A 25,072-nucleotide genomic window follows, 5' to 3' on the forward strand; every position below is an offset into this window, starting at 1 on the left:
TTCTAAACTTCTAAGCCTTCTAACGTCCTAAAAAAATAAAATGACATTTCCAAAATGATGCCAACATAAAGTAGACATATGGGAAATGTTAAGTAATAAATATTTTATTAGGTATGACTTTCTGTTTTAGAAGCAGAGAAATTGAAATTTGGAAAATTGTGAATTTTTCAAAATTTTGGGTACATTTTGGATTTTTTCATAAATAAAGGTGAGATATATTGACTCAAATATATGACTATCATGAAGTACAATATGTCACGAGAAAACAATCTCAGAATGGTTTGGATAAGTAAAAGTGTTCCAAAGCTATTACCACATAAAATGACGCATGTCAGATTTGTAAATTTGGACCTGGACATTAGGGCATCAATGACCCTTGGTCATGAAAGGGTTAATCTAAATTAAACTATTTTTTTGCAAAAAAATGACATTTTTCACTTTCAGTTGTAAAATTTTGCAAAAAAAAACGACATCCATATATAAATTTTTCTCTAAATTTATTGTTCTACATGACTTTGATAAAAAAAAAATGGGTAAAAAAAAAAAAAATGGTTTGGGTAAAAGTTATAGCGTTTACAAACTATGGTACAAAAATGTGAATTTCCGCTTTTTGAAGCAGCTCTGACTTTCTGAGCACCTGTCATGTTTCCTGAGGTTCTACAATGCCCAGACAGTACAAACACCCCACAAATGACCCCATTTCGGAAAGTAGACACCCTAAGGCAGTGATGGTGAACCTCTTATTAAATTTTTTTTTTTTGCCACAAGTTAGCGGAAATTGATTTTTATTTTTTCTCACAAAGTCTCCCTTTCCGCTAACTTGGGACAAAAATTTCAATCTTTCATGGACTCAATATGCCCCTCATTGAATACCTTGGGGTGTCTTCTTTCCGAAATGGGGTCACATGTGGGGTATTTATACTGCCCTGGCATTCTAGGGGCCCTAAAGCGTGAGAAGAAGTCTGGAATATAAATGTCAAAATTTTTTTACGCATTTGGATTCCGTGAGGGGTATGGTGAGTTCATATGAGATTTTCTTTTTTGACACAAGTTAGTGGAATATGAGACTTTGTAAGGAAAAAAAAGAAAAAATTTCCGCTAACTTGGGCCAAAAAAATGTCTGAATGGAGCCTTACAGGGGGGGGTGATCAATGACAGGGGGGTGATCAGGGAGTCTATATGGGGTGATCACCCCCCTGTCATTGATCACCCCCCTATAAAGGCTCCATTCAGATGTCCGTATGTGTTTTGTGGATCCGATCCATGTATCCATGGATCCGTAAAAAACATACGGACATCTGAATGGAGCCTTACAGGGGGGTGATCAGGGAGTCTATATGGGGTGATCACCCCCCTATAAAGGCTCCATTCAGATGTCCGTATGTGTTTTGCGGATCCGATCCATGTATCCGTAAAAAACATACAGACGTCTGAATGGAGCCTTACAGGGGGGTGATCAATGACAGGGGGGTGATCAGGGAGTCTATATGGGGTGATCACCCCCCTGTCATTGATCACCCCCCTGAAAGGCTCCATTCAGACGTCCGTATGTGTTTTGCGGATCCTATCCATGTATCCGTGGATCCGTAAAAATCATACGGACGTCTGAATGGAGTCTTACAAGGGGGTGATCAATGACAGGGGGGTGATCAATGACAGGGGGGTGATCAGGGAGTCTATATGGGGTGATCAGGGGTTAATAAGTGACGGGGGGGGTGTAGTGTAGTGGTGTTTGGTGCTACATATTACTGAGCTGCCTGTGTCCTCTGGTGGTCGATCCAAACAAAAGGGACCACCAGAGGACCAGGTAGCAGGTATATTAGACGCTGCTATCAAAACAGCGTCTAACATACCTGTTAGGGGTTAAAAAAAAAAAATCGCATCTCCAGCCTGCCAGCGAAAGATCGCCGCTGGCAGGCTGGAGATCCACTCGCTTACCTTTCGATCCTGTGAACACGCGCGCCTGTGTGCGCGCGTTCACAGGAAATCTCGCGTCTCGCGAGATGACGCATATATGCGTGACCGTGCGCAGGGCTGCCGCCTCCGAAACACGATCCTGCGTTAGGCGGTCCGGAGGCGGTTAAGTCTTCAAATACACAGCTAGCGCATATGAGACCTTCACCCACAGAGTGCCCCATTTCATGATTTTACTAGATCTTAGACTATAAGGAGCACCAAACATGCATCAATAAGCAGATAGAAAAGTCTAATACCATGTGATAGGGGCAAATAAACCTTACCTGTTGGCTAAAAATACAGTCATGTGAAGTTTGACCTCTGAGCTGTTGGATATTGGAGGCTTGATAACCTGAATATAGCGCAGGGCTTGTCGATACTCTAACTGGCACATTAAGGTCTCTATAATCAGATTGTGCTGCCATGTCATTACCCTACTTGCAGCCGGATGGAGAATACAGTCCACTGAATTCTAGAAGAAATGAAAATGAAGTGGTTGTTACAGATTCCTTCTTCAAATATGCCGACAATCAGAAAGAGAACGACAGAATGACCTAGGTCAAGAGAATTCCAGAGCAGTGAATTGTTTATCTCCAGCAACAATCTACATAAAGCGCGGACAGTTTTTAGTGCATTTTGAAACAGTTTGAAAAGAAAGAAAGATTCCAGCATTCAGACCAGGAATGCAGGGTCATTACACAAAGAGCAGAAATGAATCAGAGCTCTGAATCTATTCAGGCTATGTTGGCATAGGGGGGAGTGTGATTATTTTAAAATATAACTTTTAATAAGGTCTAGAAATAACAGAATAATAAGACTCACTACAATATACAGACATACAAACATACATAGAGGGACCAAATTAATGGTACCCTGGTGGCTGGTAGAGACAAAAAATCTGCTCCGTCTAATGAAAGGCGTGAGCAGTCTTACCAGACCCTGGTAGATACTGGGATGATAAGGTGCAGGAAACTATGGATGTATGCCGCATGGGAAGTTGTAGATTTGCTGTGTTACTGTGTAGAAGAAGCAGCAGGACTTGTCCTGTATGACCCTACCAATGGTGGAGGGGGCTATTTTACTTCTACCTACCTACACAGAGCACTCACCCCGAAAGGGGCGACCCCGTCCGGATGTCTGTCCCCATCTTGGACCTTATCCCTAAATCTACACTCTAATTTCCAGTGCAAAAAATTATGGTGCTCCCAATGACCTCCCGACGTGGCACGTTTCTGTCCGTGACTCTTCAGGGGAGTAAATGCAGGAAGATGGATAGATAACCGCAGGTGTGTAGCCTGAGGCTAAATAGACACTGGGAAGAAAACAAGCAACAGAGGCCTGTATCCGCTATCCCAGGGTGGTGGGGTGCGGTCTTGCAGAGGAAGGGTGGTCCTATGCTGGACGGATAGGGGGATATACAACGATCCAGTATCTAGTGAATCCCCTATGGTTGGGGGAAACAACGATATCAACCAGCCGCAGTAGTGGACTTTAAATAGTCGCGCCTCCTCCTCCGTCACGCCCCCTCCTCACATACGTCATCAGGATGCGACGCCAGGCCAGAGCGCTGCAAATCTCTCGGGCACAAGGCCCGCGCGTCAGGAGGATTGCCTGGGCAGAGGAATCGCGCCCGAGATCAAGCGCGGACGCAGCATATGACGTCACACACCGGCGACGCCACGTGGGAGTGGTGGTACTGGCGACAGGGGATAGGCGGAGCCAGAGATCTCACGGCCATAGATGGGTCGGCGATCACGTGGGATGCAAAGTGTATGCATCTCCATAGTAACAATAGGAATATATTGCCGTGAACAGGATAATGACATTTGGCGCAGGGAAGGAGGTAACAGGCTATGTATGATACAGACATTGTTAAAATAGATGCTGCTTGAGCAGCTTTAAGCAAGGCGATGCGCAGACAATGGTGCACATCAACAATACAAACAGCGTGCAGTCAAGGCACAATTCAAACAGATAATGCACAATTCAGGTTGCATAAATGCATATGGATGCGCAGTCAAAGCATAATATACACTCAGGCAGTGCGCAATTTAGGTTATACAAGTGTGGATGTAAATGAATCCACAGTCAAAAAGTGGAGACCATGACCACTGAGGGCGCATGCGCAATTGTAGGATAGAGGTATTAGCGCAGTTGTGAGTGTAAACCCACAGTATTGGGTGGACAGACGAGGCAGTACAGTGGACATGAATGCAGTATTTTAGATAAAACAAGTATAGTTTAATCTTTCATTCATGCCGCATGGGGCTGACGTTTTTAGGTTGAAGATCCAGCGTGCTTCACGTTGGAGGACGTTCCTGTCCCAGTTACCCCCTCTCGACGGGGGTTTTACAAGCTTTTCCATTATGGTCAGTGTGCACATGTTTGGACACCGGGGTTTCTCTCTTGTGAATGACGTCCCCCATGTGCTCACAAATCCTCCTCCGGAATTCACGTATGGTCTTACCAACGTATTCTAAACCACACTCAGAGGATGCGATATATCACCCCCCTAGATTTACAATTAATGAAATCTGGAATGGGGTACGTCCTACCCGTGACCGAGCAAATAAAAGATTTTGTGGTCATAATGTGCTTACAGGCAACGCAATTGCCACATTTGTGGCTGCCTACTAAGTTTGACCGCAGCCATGTTGAATGTGTCTCTACCAGCCACCTGGGTACCATTAATTTGGTCCCTCTATGTATGTATGTCTGTATATTGTAGTGAGTCTTATTATTCTGTTATTTCTAGACCTTATTAAAAGTTATATTTTAAAATAATCCCCCCCCCCCCCCTTTTTTGCTCATTACACAAAGAGCAGCAGTACAGGCGCATTAGAATACAGCATCTCACATTTTTTGTAAATATTTTATTATATTTTTCATGGGACAATGACACTTTGATACAATGTAAAGTAGTTGGTGTACAGCTTGTATACCAGTGTAAATTTGGTGTGCCCTCAAAATAACTCGCACAGCCATTAATGTCTAAACCGCTGGTAACAGAAGTGAGTACACCCCTAAGTGAAAATGGCCAAATTGAGCCCAATTGGTCATTTTCCCTCCCAGGTGTCATGTGGCTCATTAGTGTTACAAGGCCTCAGGTGTGAATGGGTAGCAGGTGTGTTAAATTTGGCGTCATCACGCTCTCATACTGGTCATTAGAAGTTCAACATGGAACCTCATGGCAAAGAACTGTGTATCTGGATAAAAAATAAAAATAAAAAAATAAAAAAAATTGTTTCTCTACATAAACTGGCCAAACTGCGGCTCTCCAGCTGTTTTAAAACTACAATTCCCACCATGCCCTGCTGTAGGCTGATAGCTGTAAGCAGTCTAGGCATGATGGGAGTAGTAGTTTTGCAACAGCTGGAGAGCCGCAGGTTGGCCAGCCCTGGCCTAGGCTATAAGAAGATTGCCAACACCCTGAAACGGAGCTGCAGCACGGTGGCCAAGACCATACAGCGGTTTAACAAGACAGGTCCCACTGAGAACAGGCATCGTCATGGTTGACCAAAGAAGTTGAGTGCAAGTGCTTAGAGGTTGCCTTTTCAAAATAGACATATGATTGCTGCCAGCAGGGGGGTGAGCCTTTTAGTGCCCAGACCATACACCTCACACTGCATCAAATTGGTCTGAAGCCTCTTCTAATGATTATGCACAAGAAAGCCCACAGTTTGCTGAAGACAAGCAGACTAAGGACATGGATTACTGGACCAGTGTGTCTTGCCTACGGTCAAGCGTGGTGGTGGGAGTGTCATGGTTTTGGGCTGCATTAGTGCTGCCGGCTGTGGGGAGCTACAGTTCATTGAGGGAACCATGAATGCCAACATGTACTGAAGCAGAACATGATCCCCCTCCCTTCGGAAACTGGGCCACAGGGCAGAATTCCAACATGATAAACCAAACACACCTCCAAGACGACCACTGCCTTACTAAAGAAACTGCGGGTAAAGGTGCTGGACTGGCCAGGCATGTCCCCAGACCTAAACCCTATTGAGCATCTGTGGGGCTTCCTCAAACTAAAGTGGAGGGGCGCAAGGTCTCTAACATCCACCAGCGTTGTGATGTCATCACAGAGGAGTGGAAGAGGATTCCAATGGCAACCTGTGAATCTCTAGTGAACTTCATGCCCAAGAGAGTTAAGGCAGTGCTGGAAAATAATGGGGGCCACACAATCTGGGCACAATTTGGCCATTTCCACTTATGAGTATACTCACTCACTTTTGTTGCCAGTGGTTGAGACATTAATGGCTGTGTGTTGAGTTATTTTGAGGGCACACCAAATTTACACTGTTATACAAGCTGTACACTGACTACTTTACATTGTATCAAAGTGTCATATCTTGTGTTGTCCCATAAAAAGTTATAAGATAAGATATAAATATTTACAAAAATGTGAGGTGTACTCATTTTTGTGATATACCATATCGAAAACAATTTCAGTAATTCAATTTAAAAAGTGAAACTCATATTATATAGATTCATTACACACAGTGATCCTTTTCAAGTGTTAATTTCTTTTAATGTTGAAGATTACAGCTTACAGCTAATGAAAACCCAAAAGTTGGTATACCAGAAAATTTGATTATAAGACCAATTTAAAAAAAATAAAAAATCTGGCCTACTGAAAAAAAAGTCTGTATAGTATATACACTCAATACTTAGTCGGGGCTCCTTTTGCATAAATGACTGTATGGAGGCGACCAGCCTGTGGCACAGCTGAGGTGTTATGGAAGCCCAGGCTGCTTTGATAGCAGACTTCAACTCATCTGCAGTGTTGGGGTTTTGGATTTAGGTCAGGCAAGTTTGCTGGCCAATCAAGCACACAGTGATAACATGGTTATTAAACCAGGTACTGGTACTTTTGGCAGTGGGGGCAGGTGCCAGGTCCTGCTGAAAAGTAAAATCAGCATCTCCATAAAGCTGGTCAGAGTGCTCTAAAATCTCCAGGAGGACAGCAGCGCCAAATGTGGACTTGATATAACACAGTGGACCAACACCAACAGACGACGTGGCTCCTCAAACCATCACTGACTGTGGAAACGTCAAACTGGACCTCAAGCAACTCAGATTTTGTGCTTCTCCACTCTTCTTCTAGACTCTGGGATCCTTAATTTCTAAATGAAATACGAAATTTACTTTCATCTGAAAAACAGGATTTTGGACTACTAAGCAACAGTCCAGTCCTCCTTTGCCCATGTAAGAGTCTTCTGACATTGTCTCTCAGTCAGGAATGTGATAGTTGTAGCCCATGTCCTGGATACGTCTGTGTGTGGTGGCTCTTGAAGCACTGACTCTAGCCGCAGCCCACTCCTTGTGAATCTCCCCAAAATTCATGAATATCCTTTTCTTGACAATCCTTTCAAGGCTGTGGTTATCACTGTTACATTTGCACATTTTTCTACCACACTTTTTCCTTCCACTAATATGCTTGGAACAGCCTACTTCTTCAGCAATGACCTTTTGTGGCTTATTCATCTTGTGGAGGGTGTCAATGACTATCTTCTGGACAACTGTTAAACAGCCTTTCCCATGATTATGTAGCTTACCGAACCAGACTGAGGGGGACCATTTAAAGGCTTAGGGAACCTTTGCAGGTGTTTTTATTGAGGATTGCTGATCAGAGTGTGACACCATGAGTCTACAACATTTTTCACAATCTTCTCATTTTCTGAGACACTGACTTTTGGGTTTTCATTAGCTGAAAGTCATAATCATCATTATAAAACAGAAGTAAACACATGAAATGGATCACTGTGTATGATGAATCTAAATAATCTAATATATGAGTTTCACTTTTTGAATTTAATTACTGAAGTAAATTACTGTATTTTTCACTTTATAAAATGTACTCTCCCCCCCCCCCCCAAAGTGGGTGAAAAATTGCAGTGGGTCTTATAAAGTGAATAATAGTGAGAACTTCCATTATAGAAGTGCTCACTAGTATGCATTAGGTGCGGGGAGCGAAGTGCTGGAATTCGCGGTCCCTGGTCTCCTTCCCTGGGGCTGTGTTGCACTGTTCTGACCGTGTACAGAGAGCACTATGACCTGATGCATGCAGTCAGGTAAAAGTGCAGCGCCGGCCGGAGAAGACAAGGGAGCGCAACTGCTGCAGAGACCGCCGGAACTGGAGAGGAGCAGGAGAGGTAAGTGAAGTTATGTATTTTATCTCTGATCTGAGGTCTGATGGAGGTCTGGCATGGAAGACTGATCTGAGGTCTAATGAAAAATATTTTTTCTTATTTTCCTCCTCTAAAACATAGGGTGCATACAATCAGCTGGGTCTTATAAAGCAGAAAATACGATAACTTTTTGATTATGTTCTAATGTATTTGATATGCACCTGTATATGTAGGCATGCAAAGCATATGGGCTTCAAGTCACACAATCATTTTCTTACAAGAAAAGTTGAAATAATAAAAATACCTGATAATCATTATGATCCAGAAGCCAAAAGCCTTGAATAAGCTTTATTAGACCACAGGGTACAGAAAAGGCTGTAGGGAATGATTCTATGGAGGAATCTGGTTTATCTGGGAAGGAGTACATCACATCCAGCAAAAAGTAAACTATCTGTTATACGAGTGGTTAAGGTTGGTCAAGATGTATTGGTTTAGAAATGAATGATAATACCTTGCACAGACATTAAAAGGGTTTCACCCAACTGGACAACCTTTTTCCTCCAACAAGTTGATTGCTGCAAGTGGCCACATATGTCTTGAGCATTTGTCCACTGAAATCAATAGAAGACCATTGCATGTGCTCATCAGCTGCTAGAAAAATGAAGTGAACTCTTAAGAACGACCTTAAATCCTACATCAATTACTAATGAGGTGGTCTGAGAGCACCGAGTAAGCACGCACAATGCAGGTGAAAACTATCAACCAAAACCTTGAATTTAAACGGGTTTTCCAAGAATAAAATATTGATTATCCATCATCAGAATAAGTCATCCATATCTGATTGGTGGGGGTCCAAAATCAGGCACCCTTGCCAGTCAGCTGTTTGAAGAGGCTGTGGCACTTTGGTGAATGGTTTGACCTCCTCACAACATATCAAGCTGTGCTTGATACTTGCAGGCTAGGCCTATTCACATGAATAGGACTGAGATGAACATATGTAACCAATAATTGTGCCGTGACTGGCATATGATTGTGTCGAAAAGCTCAACAGAGCACCCCAACCTCAAACAACTGATTAGAGGACCCCACCAATCTGATATTGACTACCTACTCTGAGGATACATCATCAATACTCTACTCCCGGAGAGCCCTTTAAATGACCTGTTGATTGTTCTTTAGTAACACCAACACAACATCTAAAACACTTCCTGTAGCTGCAAATAAGAAATTTACACAGAGTTTAGAAGGAATTCTGGATCATTAATCCCTGCAAATGTGTTTCAGTTAACCACTATTACCGGGTCGACTTGCATACAGGGCCCTCTTCATGTAATGGCACAGCATCTCAATAGACAAAGTCAGAACTCTGACTGCCCTTCCAAAACACAAATCTTTTTCAACCATTTTTTACTTGTTGCATCAGCCAACATCTCTTCAGCTTGAGGTCATGGATTTCTGACCTTATATTCTTCTGTAAATTTTTTTTAATGCACCTTAGAACTCATTGTTCCCTCAATAAATCGCTAGGCGTCCATGCCTTCAGGCAGAAAACCACCCCAAACTATAATGCTCCCTCCACCATGACTGAAACATCCAGCTCATTTCAGGCAAACTTGAGAAGGACCACAATGGTTGTTTGCATCGAGGCATGATTCACACTAAGTAACCTTTCTCTTGAACAGATTTGTCAGTAACAAACCCACACTGCCAATCTGATCTCCTTAAAAGGGGTTTTCCACATTTCTCTATTCTCAGAATAGGACATCAATATCATATCGGCAGGGATTGGGTCCCGGGATACCCACCAACCAGCTGTTGAGCGCTGCACTCTCTAAACTGTTAACCTGCTTGCCATTGCACTAGTGAGCATGTGTAATTACGGCTCCTCCGTGATATTCACTTGATTAGCACAGAGTGTACCAACAACTGCTCTGTCCCATTAAAATGAATGGAATGGAAGAGCTGTTCGTCGATGCAACGGAGAGCAGGTAAACAATGCTGTTAGTGCACTCCATACATGTCCGCTGCATTGTCTTCACACAGTTGATTGGTGGGGTGCCAGTAGTCAGACCACCACCAATCTGATACTGATTACCTATGCTGGGGATAGGCCATCAATATGGGAAAAGTGCAAATTCCCTTTAACTGAAACATGTTTTGCTAACTTTGGGAAGTCATTAACACACCTTTTCTCCTCCTTAGCGCTCATGCACACAGCTGCTGCCTGACTGTGCCCGTATTATAGCATGCAAATAGCAGGACCACATCATTCGGGCACCGGCTGTTTGCGCACCGTATCACAGAGGTGGACCCAATTACTTGAATGGGTCCACAATCCGGATGATACGGTGCGGTACAGAGACACGGATCGGAAGCACTACGGTGTGGACCATCTGATGAGGATCGCGGACCCCTTTCAAGTGGGCAGCACGGGCTCAGCCAGCACATGTGCACTAGCTCTTACATTGTAGATGTTTAATCAATATGCTCAATTAAAGACATTTAATTGACGATGGTACATCTGTGCGAGCTATTATAGTTATAGAGAAACACAATCTAACAATCACCACCATATTGGTAATAAATCATGAAATCCAGGTAACTCTAAAAAAGTAGATTTTTTGTGAAACTCACCTGTAAAATCTTTTTCTCGTCTTTTCCATTGGGGGACACAGACCATGGGTATAGCCTAGGTCATTACTAGGAGGAGACAATATGTAAATAAAAGAGAGCTCCTCCTCCCCGGGCTATACCCCCATGCTCCACCGAGAGGACCCCAGACCAAAACAATAGAGACCAGAACAAAGGAATACCGCCATCGGATCGATAACCCTAAGGTCCCAAGAACCAAACCAACCCCTCCTGCAACAGGTAAAAATGGGAGGGAGCTGTGTCCCCCTATGGAAAAGACGAGAAAAAGATTTTACAGGTGAGTTTCACAAAAAATCTCCTTTTCTGGCACATTCCATTGGGGGACACAGACCATACGACGTCCCAGAGCAGTCCATGGGGTGGGAAAAAAATCAGCACATCCAGGGGGGGGGGGGGGGGGGAACGCCCAGCGGTCAAACAGGAACCACCGCCTGCAATGCCTTGCGCCCAATGACAGCATCAGCCGATGCCAACGAGTGCAGTTGGTAAAACTTTGTAAAGGTATGCAAGGACGACCAGGTGGCCGGCTTACAAATTTGAGATGCAGAGGCGCGATTACACCTAGCCCAGGAGGCCCCCACCGCCCTTGTGGAGTGCGCGGTAACCCCAGCTGGGGGGAACCCTGCCACGGGCACGATAGGCTGCGGCAATAGTCGACCGAATCAACCGAGCTACCGAGACCTTGGAAGCCGCCAGAACTTTACGAGGCCCTTCAGGAATCACGAAAAGGGAATCCGTACAGCGGAAAGAGGCAGTAACCGACAGGTACACTTGCAGAGCACGGACAACGTCCAGAGAATAGAGAGCGCGCTCCTTGCGGTTCGCCGGGTATGGACAAAAAGAGGGCAGGACTATATCTTCATTAAGGTGGAAGGCGGAAACCACCTTGGGCAAAAATGAAGGGCCCGGGCGTAGCACCACCTTATCCTGGTGGAAGACCAAAAAGGGGCTCCCTAGAAGAAAGAGCGGCCAGCTCCGATACCCTCGTGATCGAGGTGATGGCCACCAAAAAGACCACCTTCAAGGTGAGAATACTCAAAGAAACCTCCCTCAGAGGCTCAAAGGGAGCCGCCTGGAGGGAAGACAGAACCAAATTGAGATCCAAGGGGGGCAGGGGAGGAACATACGGAGGGACCGAATGCGCCACCCCTTGTAGGAAAGTCCTCACTGGACCGAGCAGAGCCAGGGATCGCTGAAAGAAAATGGCCAGAGCAGAGACCTGGCCTTTCAGAGAGCTTAGGGACATTCCTATCTCAAGGCCCGACTGGAGAAAGGAGAGGACCACCGGAACCGAGAAACGAAGGAGAAAAACGCCTAGTTTCTCACAAAAGGCAAGAAAGGCCTTCCAGGTACAATAGTATATCCGGGAGGAAACTGGTTTTCTGGCCTTGATCATGGTCTTCACCACAGAGTCCGAGAAGCCCCTCTACTTGAGGATGGGGGTCTCAACAGCCACGCCATTAAACGAAGTGACCGTAAATTCTGGTGGAAGAGCGGTCCTTGAGACAGTAGGTCCTCCCTGAGAGGAAGAGGCCACGGAACGTCTGCCAGCAAGAGTGACGTCCGAGAACCAGGCGTGGCGAGGCCAATCGGGGGGCGATGAGAATGGTCGGAATCCTTTCCGACGTGATTTTGCGAAGGACCTTCGGTAGTAGAGGCAGTGGTGGAAAGACAAAGGAGGGGGAAGCCTTGCCACGGAGACACCAGCGCGTCCACCCCGTACGCCACCGGATACCAAGCACTGGTCAGGAACGTGGGAACCTTGTTGTTGAGCCTGGATGCCATCAGGGGCCCCAGGTTTCGGCATGATAGCAGCAATCCTTGCAAAGGAAGGGGGGTCAGGTTCTCCTACTGTTCCTGCCGCACGCTGAGAAATTACTATCCTACCGCGACCAGTGTGGAGCCAGGAGCAGCAGTGTATGGAGAGCGCTGAGACGGAAGCGCAGAGCAGACGAATAGGGCTCCGCCCACAAATCGCGTCAGGGGGGCGCGAAACCAGTGCGCGCGTGGGAAATATGAAAAATAATAGAGCCGCGGCCACCGGAAGGGTAGGACGGCCCGCTCCCTAGGACACCGCTGTGGGAGAGCCGAGGAAGTTGCCACTTCTGCATAGCGATTGCTCCAGACAGGAATCCTTCCCCCCTTCAAACCACCCACTAAGCGGCCTTAAGTGTCACACCGGGAGACAGAGGGAGGACAGTGTACTTATCTGCGCCTGCAGTCTTCGCCCTCTGATCCACACCAGCGGAGGTCACCTCTTCAGTCAGCTGGCACAAGGAATGGCAGTGATCTGGAGGAGGGCAGGAAGGTGACCCCAAATCTGGTTGGCCGCCGGAGCTACAGGTCGAGCCCGGTTCCACTTAACTTCTGGGGGAGGGTGGGAGGTAGCCTGGGACGTCAGTTCGACCCCGGCGCTCGCTCCACCGAGAGAACAGGGAAGCAAAATTGCGACCCTGCGTCCTCTGCTGAAAAAAATAAACGGGAGTAGAGTCAAAATGTCACCTCCTTATCAGACACTAAGCAAGACTGGGGTCCTCCCGGTGGAGCATGGGGGTATAGCCCGGGGAGGAGGAGCTCTCTCATTTGCATAGTGTCTCCTCCTAGTAATGACCTAGGCTATACCCATGGTCTGTGTCCCCCAATGGAATGTGTGAGAAAGGTTCACTTACTATTTCTTGCAACTGTATAATCCCTTATAAGACATTTAAGTGACTGGGCGCTGAGCTGCTGTAACCCAGCATGGCCACTACACTTCTAACAAAGCTGTGCTTCTGGCTCCAAAGTGGTACTTGTGGTGTTGGTAGGGACAAGCTGATCCATGGGATGTAGAAAGTTAGGCTCCTGCTGATTAGATGTTGATGAACTATCCTCGGGATGGATCATCAATATCAGGAGACAGAAAAACCCTTTTAGATAACTTAGTTTATTTCCAATAAAAACTAAATAAAACAAAGTCATAACCATGTGTTGCTAATGATGCCCAATATAACTTTAGTGTTTTTGAGCATAACCTCAAGAAGCAAGCAAATAAGGAGATTTTGTATAACTTACCAGTAAAATCTCTTTCTCGCTCTTTATTGGGGGACACAGGAACCGTGGTATAGCTATGTCCTCTAGGAGGCGTTGACACTAGTAAAAGCTGTTAGCTCCTCCCCTGGCAGCTATACCCCCTCCAGCCTGGAGAGAGAGTTTGTATACAAGCAGTAGGAGAAGCAAGCCAACCAAGAAAAACACGTGGAACACCAACCATGTCAAAGGACCCAACACGGTTCAAACCAGCGACTGCCCAACGGTGGACGAACAATACTAGGTGGGTGCTGTGTCCCCCAATAAGGAGCGAGAAAGAGATTTTACTGGTAAGTTATACAAAATCTCCTTTTCTCACCCATATTCATTCGGGGACACCGGAACCGTGGGACGTTCAAAAGCAGTCCACAGGGAGGGAAAAACCACAGACCCATGGAAGCAATCGCCCCTGCAGGCATCCACGAAACTGCCACCTGCAAGACCATGTGGCCTAAGGCAGCGGCCGCCGATGCAAGTATGCACCTGGTAAAATCTATTGAATGTGTGTAAGGAGGACAATAGCCACCCTACACGACAGCACAGCCGAAGCGCGATTCCTTCGAGCCCAAGATGCGCCCACCACTGTGGTGGAGCAAGCCGTGACACCTAAGGGCGGAAACCTGCCTCGGGCGCGGTATGCTTCAGCAAATGTAGACCGAAATCAGAGTGTGATTGCCACCAAGGAAGCTGCCAATCCTTTTCGAGGACCCTCCGGAATGACAAAAGGGGGATCCGTACGGCGGAAGGAACCGAAGGCTGCCAAATAGATCTTCAGAGCTCTGACAACATCCAAATGGTCTAACTCCCTTTCTTTAGGGTGTGAAGGAGATGGGCACAGAGAGGGAAGGACAATTTCGTTGTTAAAATGGAAGTCAGAGACCACTTTGGAAGAAAAGAAGGGACAGGCCGGCGAACCACCTTGGCAGGGAGCGCTGCCAACCCAGACACAGTCTGATGAAAGTGATAGCGACCAGAAAAAACTACCTTCCAGGACAGAAGTCGGAGAAAACTAACGCGAAGGCTCGAGGGAAAGCCTGGAGCGTTGAGAAGACTAAATTCAGGTCCCAAGGTGGTAAGAAGGACAGTACGGAGGAACCGTATGTGCCACTCCCTGAAGAAAGGTCCTTACAGGGTCCAGGGGGGCCAGAGGGCACTGGAAGGATAGAAAACACTGACACCTGACCCTTCAACAACTAAGGGCCAGACCAAGGTCCCACCCCTGATTGTAGGACAGGACAGGACTGTGGGGAGAGAAAAAAAATAAAATAAACGAAGTAGCGGAAGTTTTCGGCTTCAACAGAAAAAAAACAGGAAGGACCTGCAGTTCCTGAATAGATCCTGGACTATGCAGGCCTGCAGATGACATCCGCCGAACAACCTCTTCGCGTAGAATAGCGGCGACTAGAGTGACGGCCAATCCCCAGGGCGACTAGGATAGCCGGAATTACCTCCCTCCCGATTTTCTGTAGAACTCTGTATAGGAGAGTGAAGGGTGGAAAAACGCAAGGAGGGAGAACCCCTGCCAAGGAGAATCATGGCACCCACACCGCAAGCTTCCGGATCTCTTGCTCGGGAGAGAAAGGTAGGGAGCTTCCGAGTCAGTCTTAAGGCCATCAAGTTCCCGTCCCGGCGACTCCAACGCAGACAGACCGCCTCGAACACCTTCCGCAGTCCCGGAATACAGAAGGGAGAGGTCGGTAGCCATTCTGTTTGAGGAGGAAGAAGAAATAGAAAGGAATGGAACAGTCTATCACCGTGGCCAGACGTGAGAGCAACTGCGCCCCGTCTGGTGTGGGAGTCTCGTAGCCTACCCACGGAATGGGCGTCGGAAAGTATAACCACCAGAGGGCTGACGTGACCTAGACATTAGACATGTCTTAAGGGAGGTAATGTAGATACAGGTAGCACACCCAGGACCAATGAGAAGGATTCACCTGTAGAAGGAGAGTGCGCCACAGCCTACCAGCCGGTCCGGAACTCTGGAGTAGAAGGTCACAAAGGAACACCCCGTGTAAATGCCGATGCAACCAGGCACGTAATGACTGTACCAAAACTCTGCCAGAGGATGAAGTCAAGCAAGGGGAGCCACAACAGTATCGCTAGCCCATACCCCAGCGGAGGAGGGTCACACCACAGAGGCCACCAATTCACTGCTAGAAGAATCCGCTACCCGACGAAGGAGCTGTGCAGTAATAACCATAGCCTGCAGTGGTAACGCAAACACCACTCCCTCAGAAGCAGCCAGCGCTTGCCCCGTCGGCACAAAACTGAGGTGGAGGCATGAGGCTATCCCGTAGAAGTCATGGCACCATACTGCCCTAGATAAATAGAACTAGCCTTAAACACTTGCCCTGGAAGGGCTCTGAACAGGAGCAACAGCAAACCAGCCTCAGGGCAGAACCCCCAGCTGAGGGAGACTACAGAGTCAGAGAACACTCGACTCGGTGGAACGAACTCCCCATTTATTCGCAATGGCTAATGCACTACGTATTGACGAGGACCATATCAAGGCTGACTGGAACCGAGGAGGCCCATGGAGATGGGTGTCCTCTAGGACACATAAGGGTTGCAGGCAACCCCTCTGAGAAGGCAGAGGATGTCACAACCATGCTCCAAACCAGCACCGAAAGTAAGAAGGAGACCATGTGGAAACAGCTACTGTATCCACTGGCAGCACCCATACACCACAGTTGAAGAGTACCAGTACCCGCGGGTATCAACTGTTGCCGCGCCCCACTGTGAAAGAAGCTAAGGCATCTAAAGCTGTGGCGTAGTTGAACTGCAGCAACCCAAGATGCTTAGGTATTTCTCTGTAAGCGGATCACTTGTGAAAGAGGGAATGCAACAGGAAGCATGGTGATGGGAGATGGTTAATGCATACAGCAGGTACAGAACCCAGTGGAGATGCAATGCCGCCACCCACCGAAGGGGGGATGCATATGTCCGGCACTCAAACCAGTGTAATTGTACTTAGTCCACCTACCGCAGGGGGCAATATATAAAAGGTCAGTATTGTAACCGTAGAAGTGCAATTACGCCACCTGTGGAAGGGGTAATGCCTACAAAAAGGGGCACTGCTATCGGAAGTGGTCATGCATACCGCAGGAACTGAATGCAATATAGAGAGAATATGCAGTTAATGGAAGTGCAATGCATATGGCGAATCCAGTACACTGAGTGCGCAATTACTCCACCTGAAGGAGGGGTAATGCCTACTGTAACCACCGAACCGGTGATAATGCCATAACGCCACCTATAGAAGAGGCAAATGCATACGGTACGGACTGCCCCTAGCGGAAACGTAATTCCGTCCCCTATGGGAGGGGCAACGCCTACGGGCGTCACTGACAACAGTGCTCTAGCAGTTAGTGCACCTATGCAAGGAGGTAATGCCTAAGGTAGGTATTGTATGCAGCAGTGGTGCAAATACTCCGCCTTGAAAAGTGGGCAATGCAGACGACAAGAACTGCTGGCTACTGCAGACGCAATCTGGAAGATTGCAACGGATTAGAGTCAGAGCCCGAATCATGATCCCCCTCCCCCCTGGACCGAACCTCTCCAGGGATGGAAGGGTGCGTCTGAGCGGGACCCTTGGGAGTGACCGAGGAGAAGTTCTGCTCTGGCCCACTTGCACGCAGTTCTACCACTCAGAAACTGCCTGTGGCAGTTATAGGCTACGCCGGTGGGGATATATCAACCAACTACCCAGAGGGTGTAGTGGGAATCTAGAGATCCATCCACCGGATTGCGTAGGCGGAGCTCATCAACCAAACTATCCCGGAGGATGGAGTGGGAACTTCCGGAGGTTCTCCATTGGATCGTGCAGGTGGAGAATTATCAACCAAACGGCCCCGGAGGATGGATTGGGAATCCAGAGGTCCTGTACTGGAGTGCGCTGGAGAACTATCAGCGGTGGATTGGGAATACTTCAGCTGTCCTTCCCTGGATCTGCGCAGGTGGAGGAATATCAACCGACAACCCAGGAAGCGCGGATTGGGAACTATGAGAGGCCTTCCTTAGTCCGGGGGGGGGGGGGTTGGGGCGTATGAGCGCACATTTCTCTCTCTCTCTGAGGTGTAAGCAAATATGAAGGGGCACACTCAGAAGGAAAACACCAATATGTGATAGTAATAATATACACTTTAATATTCTAAAACCATACCCCTAAAAAACATGTAAAACATGCATGATAAACACAAATGCATAAATGGCTTCTGGATTCAACAATAATCCGCAATTGATATGCTCGCATATGGAGAATCCCATGTCAGCCAAAAAACACTTGGCAGAGCCTCTGACAGGAGACTCATATACCATAAATATCAGCCAACTGATTAGTCCTTATATATCATCTGGCGACGTAGCCGCAATGTCAATGTGTCCCAAACAGATTTGTATTAATACTATGCGTTGATCCGTTTGTATGATACTGGAACTATAGCCGCGATATAACTGAGCCGCAGGAACACTTCAACAGAGTGGTGTTGTGATTTAAAAATCCAGCTCTGGTGTCAGTATGCCGCAACTGGATTCCTGCGTGCTCAATGGCCGACACCTGTACAAGTTAATATCGCTGTCTTATTCAATAGTTCACACTGAGACAAGCAATGACGCTACTCACAGTCTCTTCATGCGTGTATAAATGCTCATTTGGGAGCTCGGTCTTACCACTCTTCACTGCCTTACCGCAGCGTTGATCCCAGGTGGCCGTACACCAGCGTCGTCCCACGTGGTGTGCTGTGCCTCTACGTTGCGTCCCACGTGACCTGGTCCCCTAGGGGACCGGATGGAAGCTTTGATGATGTCACTAATAGGCGACTGCTCCCTCAGCCTTTGAATCAGAGCGGTTCCTTTAGCTTTTTCCTTTGTTTCAAAGTCGTTCCTTTCTTCTTTTTCTCTTTTGCTGATTAAACGCTCACTCTGTATGCCAGACGCGTTTCGGGGTCCCATGCCCCTTCCTCAGAGGCCAACTGAGTGAGCGGATCCTCACTCCTTATAAATGGGATACCAATACCCATAATCCTACACTTCATTCTGCATTTCCTAATCTCTGGAGTGGATTGGGTTCCCAGTCCTTTTTCATTCTTATACACTTTAAGTTCTCATGCATATATATTTAAGATAATAAATAATCCCCTTTTCAACTTACTGGATAATTCATTTAAAATACTTAAAAACAGGATATGGAGAAAACCGCAAGGTCCCACGGTTGTCTAGCATAAAACCGCATCAAAAACGCATAGATGTGAATTGCGTTTTCTATGCGGTTATGGCCTATCTATATCTAAACTACTGTGTGTAGAAGGATACTAGTCCCCTGACGGCCCTTTATGTATTGTTCATCCAAAAATACTGTATTATTCATCCAAAAACTGGTCCCGGAGATAGTGTAGTATGTAGCCTGGGGGAGCCGTCCGACAGGGAGGGGAGACCAGTGTCGCTAGACGACCAGACTGCGATGTCCCATCCCCACCGGGCAACCCCCCACTCACAGGAACCCAAAAACCTCAATTTCGGCATTTAGGCCCCTGGGGATAATCGTGTCATATTCAAAAATCCTACGTGACTCCTGTCTTGACATGTGTGCAATATGGTTCCCCCCTCTCCATAACTTTTTGACCTTCTCGATGGCCGTAAATCTCAAGCCAGTCGGGTCACAGTTGTGTTTGATCTTAAAATGTTTAGATAATGAATGCGTCACGTGTTCCGCTACTCTCTTTTTGAGGGTTCTTTTTGTTCTGCCTATATATTGCTTCCTGCAACTGCATTCTAGCAAATATATCTGTGGAATCACAGGTCAAGCATTCTTGTATCTCTAAACTAAAGCAATTGACTGTGGATTCTACTTTCATAGTCTTCTTGGGGAAACTGGTAATCCTACAGTTAGCACATCTCCCACACTTGAAGAACCCATTTACTGCCAACCAATTTTTTTTTTTTACGACTATCTTTCTTCACTTTAACCGTCGGGGCTACTTTCCCGGCTAGATTACTAGCCCTTGTATACGAGATCCTTGGTACTTCACTTAAAAGGGAACCTAATACTTTGTCATCCAATAAATGTCCCCAATGTTTCCGGATGCTCCTTTCCATCGTCCTGTATTGGGAATTAAATGGAAGGACAATTCTCAACGTCTCAACCTGTTGTTGGGGATGACCAGCCGAGAAAAAAACTTTTCTTTCCATTTTCTTCACCTTTTCTAGTGATCTATTATCTGGACTCGGTAGTCCCTTTCCAACAGTTGTTTCAAACCAGTGGCTTCCTCCTCAAATTTGCTATCTTCAGTACAATCCCGCCTCAATCTACGGAACTGACTGGTAGGCACATTTATCAGCCATCGTGGAAGATTGCAACTAGCAAACCTGATGAAGCTATTTTTGGCCACTGGTTTGAAAAACGTATTACAGTGTAATTGATCACCCTTCACCCATATCTACAAATCTTGAAATTCTACTTTCTCTTTGCTGATACTAGGGCTAAATACCAGATTCCTCTCATTGATATTGATACTCCTTAGGAACAAATCCAAGGATTCAGATGTATCTTGCCATATGAACAAAATGTCGTCAATATAGCGCCGCCACAGTACCAGATGCGACCCCAACCTAGGTAGAATAGTCTCCCTTTCCCACTGTGCCAAAAAGAGATTTGCATAGCTGGGGGCGAATCTGGTACCCATGGCGGTGCCGGTCCATTGTACATAGAACTCATGTTCAAATGCAAAATAATTGTGGGCCAATATGTACTTAACTCCGCCTAATAGGAAAGCCAGCTGCTCAATCGACAGACTGGCATCTCCCGACAATTGTTCATACAGTGCTTGTACGCCCTGGGTGTGGTCAATCACTGTATATAAGGATCCAACATCCAGCGTCCCCAAGATCTATCCGTCTTCCCATTTAATCGTTTCCAGTGTTTTAATAATGTCCGTAGTGTCACGAATGTACGATGGCACTCTTTTCACATAGGGTTGAAGCCATTGATCAATGTACTTAGACAAGTTACATGATATGGATTCAATCCCAGACACTATTGGACGGTCTGGGGGTGACTTCATATTTTTGTGGATCTTGGGGATGCAATAGAACATTGGGATCCTTTTCTCAGTATCCAAAATAAACCTCACTTCTTGATTGGAAAGAAAACCTACTTCTAGTCCTCTCTCACAGTACTCCTTTAGGGTTTTGTAGTACTCATCCGTCGGATCTCCTTTTAATTTTTGATAGGTGTTCTCTTCTCCTAGTTGTCTATGACACTCTTTCAAATAATCTTCCGTATTTAGTATCACTACCGCCCCTCCCTTATCTACTGGCCTGATAGTGATCTCATTTCTCTCTTGCAGTGATTTAATTGCCTTAATTTCATCTTTATTTAGATTTGTATTAAGCCTACGGCTTTTTATTCTCCGCAAATCTCGTTCCACATTATTCTTGAATGCGGCCATCTCACTACTAATCTCCTGCCTGGGAAATTTTTTCAACTCGGCCTTCAGATTAGTGTGTAAATATTTGTTTGAATTCCCTTCTATGTCCATCTCTCTATTAATGGGGTTCTTTAGATAATATTTTTTGAGACAGGGTATCTGTGAGTACAGTGTTACTGATGTTTACTACGTTGGACATCGATTGTGTGAGTTTGTGTGATTCCTTCTTAGGTGAGTGTCGCCCTCTCCGAATTTCCCGTTGTGTTCCTGTCTTTTGGATCTGGTCAATATCGGTGTGCGATATAGTGTTCTAAGTTCTGGTGATGCCTGTGATCTTGTCTCTGTGTCTGGTAATTCCCTCTGTCGTGCATATAATCCATCGGACGTTCCCTCAAGTTGTAATCGTGTGCATATCCCTGTGTCCTGTGATTGTGTTTCCTTATATTCTGTCGTGGTGGAGTGGGGGTGTGTGTGGTCCTCTTTCGTGCTTTGTGATGCGGTGGAATGTAGTCTAAAAAATGCGGTGTCGCAAGTGTTTCAAATCTATTAGAGATTTTGACATTGTCAAATTCTATATTTGCTCCCTGTGTATTAGTGTTATCGACCTCCCTCCGTGAGTGAACCTCAATAACCTCCTTCCTCTCTATGTGATTCAGCTTTCTAGACTTTTTTGCTATTATTTCTCTTTCTAATGAGTCGAGATTTTTACAAATTTTCTCATGCCATTTGCGGACAACATCAGAGTCTGGGAATGCTTCCATCTCTCTTTTAAGAGTGTCTGTCCCGTCATCTCTTCTGTCATCTGTATCCTTCTAATCATTTGTATATGGATTCCCGATTGAGTTTTCAGGAAAGCATCCGATTCCTTTCTGAATTTGTCATCCACCAAATCCGAGGCGGGTATTTTGGTTAATGTCAAACCCTTGGGGATGAGGCCCTTATCCAAATATTGTGACCTCATTTCCCACTTATTCCGTAACTGACGTTGCAAGGTCTTCTCCAATGCCTTAAAAACATTGTCTATTGATATATCCACCCTCGCCAATATTTCACCTTCCACATTGAAGGTAAATGAATCTATCTTTTTATATTTATTATCTAAGTGTTCCCAAATGTCCATATCGGGGAGAGGAGAGCTCAACTGTTTAGGGTGATTTAAATGATAAAACAGAAGAATACAGCGGCTCACCCTCTCACCGTATGGGTAAGGTGCTCACCCTCTGGTCCCACCCTCAGGACCACAAAGAACAAGTGAGGTGTAAGCAAATATGAAGGGGCACACTCAGAAGGGTCACCTCCTCAGCAGCTAGCACCGGAGTGGCAAGAGTCTGGTATGGCGGGAGGGTCCTCTCTTTGGCGGATCTAGGTGACCCTTTGGCTGGCGGGATCAGGGGAGCGAGGCTGCCCTGGTCCACCTCGTCTTCTTGTGGGGGGAGGAGGCAGCGTGGCGGACCAACGCTGGCGTGCTCCCCCCGGGAGAACAGGGAGGCGAGGCGACCACTGTCTCCCACCTAAAAGAAGAGAAAAAAAATATAAAACTAAAATAAAAAATCTTCAGGAGATCCCTGCAGAGCAGGGAGGTCTTGCCTCCTATTGACACTAGAAAAAACTGAAGCTCTCTCTCCAGGCTGGAGGTGGTATAGCTGCCAGGGTAGGAGCTAACAGCTTTTACTAGTGTCAACGTCTCCTAGAGGACATAGCTATACCCACGGTTCCTGTGTCCCCCAATGAATATGGGCGAGAAAAATGGTTTCATACTATCTGATAAATGTAAAAAAAAGGATACAATAGCATGCTTGTTCATTACATCTGCATCTTCTAGTAGGTACAAGTCCAGAAGCGCCTGCAACAAACAATTGAAATTAAGTTACAGAAAATAGAAGGTTATAAATGTGGCGTATTAGGGCATTATGTTTATGAAAATCAACATGTACTAATCAGAATATATTTAAAAGAGAAGGTATATTTTAACCGTAAGCAAACCTAAAAAATGACTTTGTAATAGACTTTCAAGTTTTTCCACCAAAATATTATTTTCCTGGCCAGATTAGAAATTTCTGCTGCGCAGCTCCCATTCACGCGAATGAAAGATGCACTGCCATAGCCAGGCATGGCGACAACACAATGGATGGAGCTGTATAGTTCTGGTACCACAACTAGTAAACACAGCTGACTGGCAGGAGTGCTGGGAGACAGACGACCACCAATCTGAGGTTGATCTATCCTTAGCAGTGGAAAAATAACTAATAAATGCCGGCACCAATCCTGAGGTTATGGCACAGTTAAAAATGTTGTCACTGCATATTATAAAATCACCTTTAACTTTGCATTAAATTTGAACAGAATACGGTACATGGCTTACATGTAATGTAGCAGGTGGATATTTGCCTGTGCCACCTTCATCTCTCTTCCACAAATGCTCGACTCTTTCTCCAAGCTGGCACATCATGTTATCAACCATCAAGGTAGAAGCGTTCCATTTACCTCTGCTGTATAAGACAAAGGCCAAAGGGGTCATTTTATAGCCTTAACAGCCCTACATAATGCCTTAATCACAACATCAATAAAAGGTTAAAGGGGTTGTCTCATCATAGACAAAGGGGGCATATTGCTAAGATCTCTGGGACCTACACCGAGAACAGAGCGGGGAAAGGTGGTCGAGGGCACACTGCGCAGCTGCCCTCCATTCATTATCATGGGGCCGCCGAAAATACCTGAGCTCCCGAATATTTTCAGCAGATCCTTTGTGTCTGGCAGCAGGTTTCTCGACTCTCCCCATGAAATACACATACACGATTGGACAAGCCAAACATATGCCTCTATGGGTAAGCTGGGAGAGATAGCAGTCGGCTATTGAATGTGTAAGGAAAGCTTTAGAATGGAGTGGTAGTTGCACATCTCCTGCCGCTCCATTCAACTCCATGACTGCCAGGTATAGATGAATTTATATAATAGTAAAAAAGCCTCAAAAAGTACATTGCCTAATAGCGTCAGAGGTCTCAATGGTAAAGTGGGTGTAGTTCACACAAGTAAATGCATTTCTTTTTGTTGGACCGTGCTGCCTCAGAAGTCGCAGAAATTCCACATTCGAAGCCAGTCAAATAATCGCGGACATGGGAAAGCAAACAGGCCAATCGAAGCCTCTCCTCCTCTCCCTTCCAAGCTTATATGGAACACCAAAAATGCAGCCAATAGTGAAGTACCGTCATGCAAATTGGAGTAAAACTGATTTTATTATACTCACAATATACAGGTATAAACGAGCAATGTACAAAGGATCAATCACCCGACCCGGGTTTCGCTCAGTCGAGCTTCGTCAGGGGTATTCATCCCGCCCCTTCCAGGGCGGTCTTATAAGGGGTCAGGTTGGTTCACACCCACCTCCCCGCTCACACATGATCCAATTCATTATAAAATTAAATATTTAAAACATCCAGTAATATAAATACATATCCATCAATACCATGTCAAATACATAAAAATTACAAATACATAAAAGCAAGGACATTTCACATTAATCTACCATATATCGATACATCTACACCAATCTTAGACCACATGCATCACACTGCAACCAATTTCATTCTACTCCTTCTACATCATTTAACACATGACCACATTACTCCTATCCACCTTCTTTCTCTGATGTACATCCTAACCAATCACAGGTTACATATTCCTTGGACCGCCATTCTCCATTCATAAAAACGGCAACTCCCCCACATCACATGATATTATTCAGCCAATTCAATCCTACACTCAAAAGGTCCTAGATCAGTGATGGTGAACCTTTTTAAGCCCGAGTGAACAAAATGTAACCAAAAACCCACTTATTTATCATAAAGT

The 25,072-nt window shown here is 45.9% G+C and overlaps 1 protein-coding gene across 2 annotated transcripts in view; it reads right to left on the minus strand.

Moving 5' to 3' along the window:
• AHCTF1 (AT-hook containing transcription factor 1) overlaps positions 1–25,072 on the minus strand; it is a 289,329-nt gene that overhangs the window by 118,491 nt on the left and 145,766 nt on the right. The window contains exons 18-21 of one of the 2 annotated variants that reach the window (XM_040429321.1): positions 23,589–23,712; positions 23,013–23,069; positions 8,389–8,535; positions 2,241–2,428 (exon numbers count right to left, since the gene is read on the minus strand). In XM_040429321.1, coding sequence (XP_040285255.1) covers positions 2,241–2,428; positions 8,389–8,535; positions 23,013–23,069; positions 23,589–23,712 — 516 coding nt within the window. Of the gene's footprint in view, positions 1–2,240; positions 2,429–8,388; positions 8,536–23,012; positions 23,070–23,588; positions 23,716–25,072 lie in introns of both variants that reach the window. The other variant, XM_040429320.1, reaches the window with a different exon arrangement.

Source organism: Bufo bufo, chromosome 4 (assembly GCF_905171765.1).
Source record: "Bufo bufo chromosome 4, aBufBuf1.1, whole genome shotgun sequence".
NCBI classification, from domain to species: Eukaryota; Metazoa; Chordata; class Amphibia; order Anura; family Bufonidae; genus Bufo; species Bufo bufo.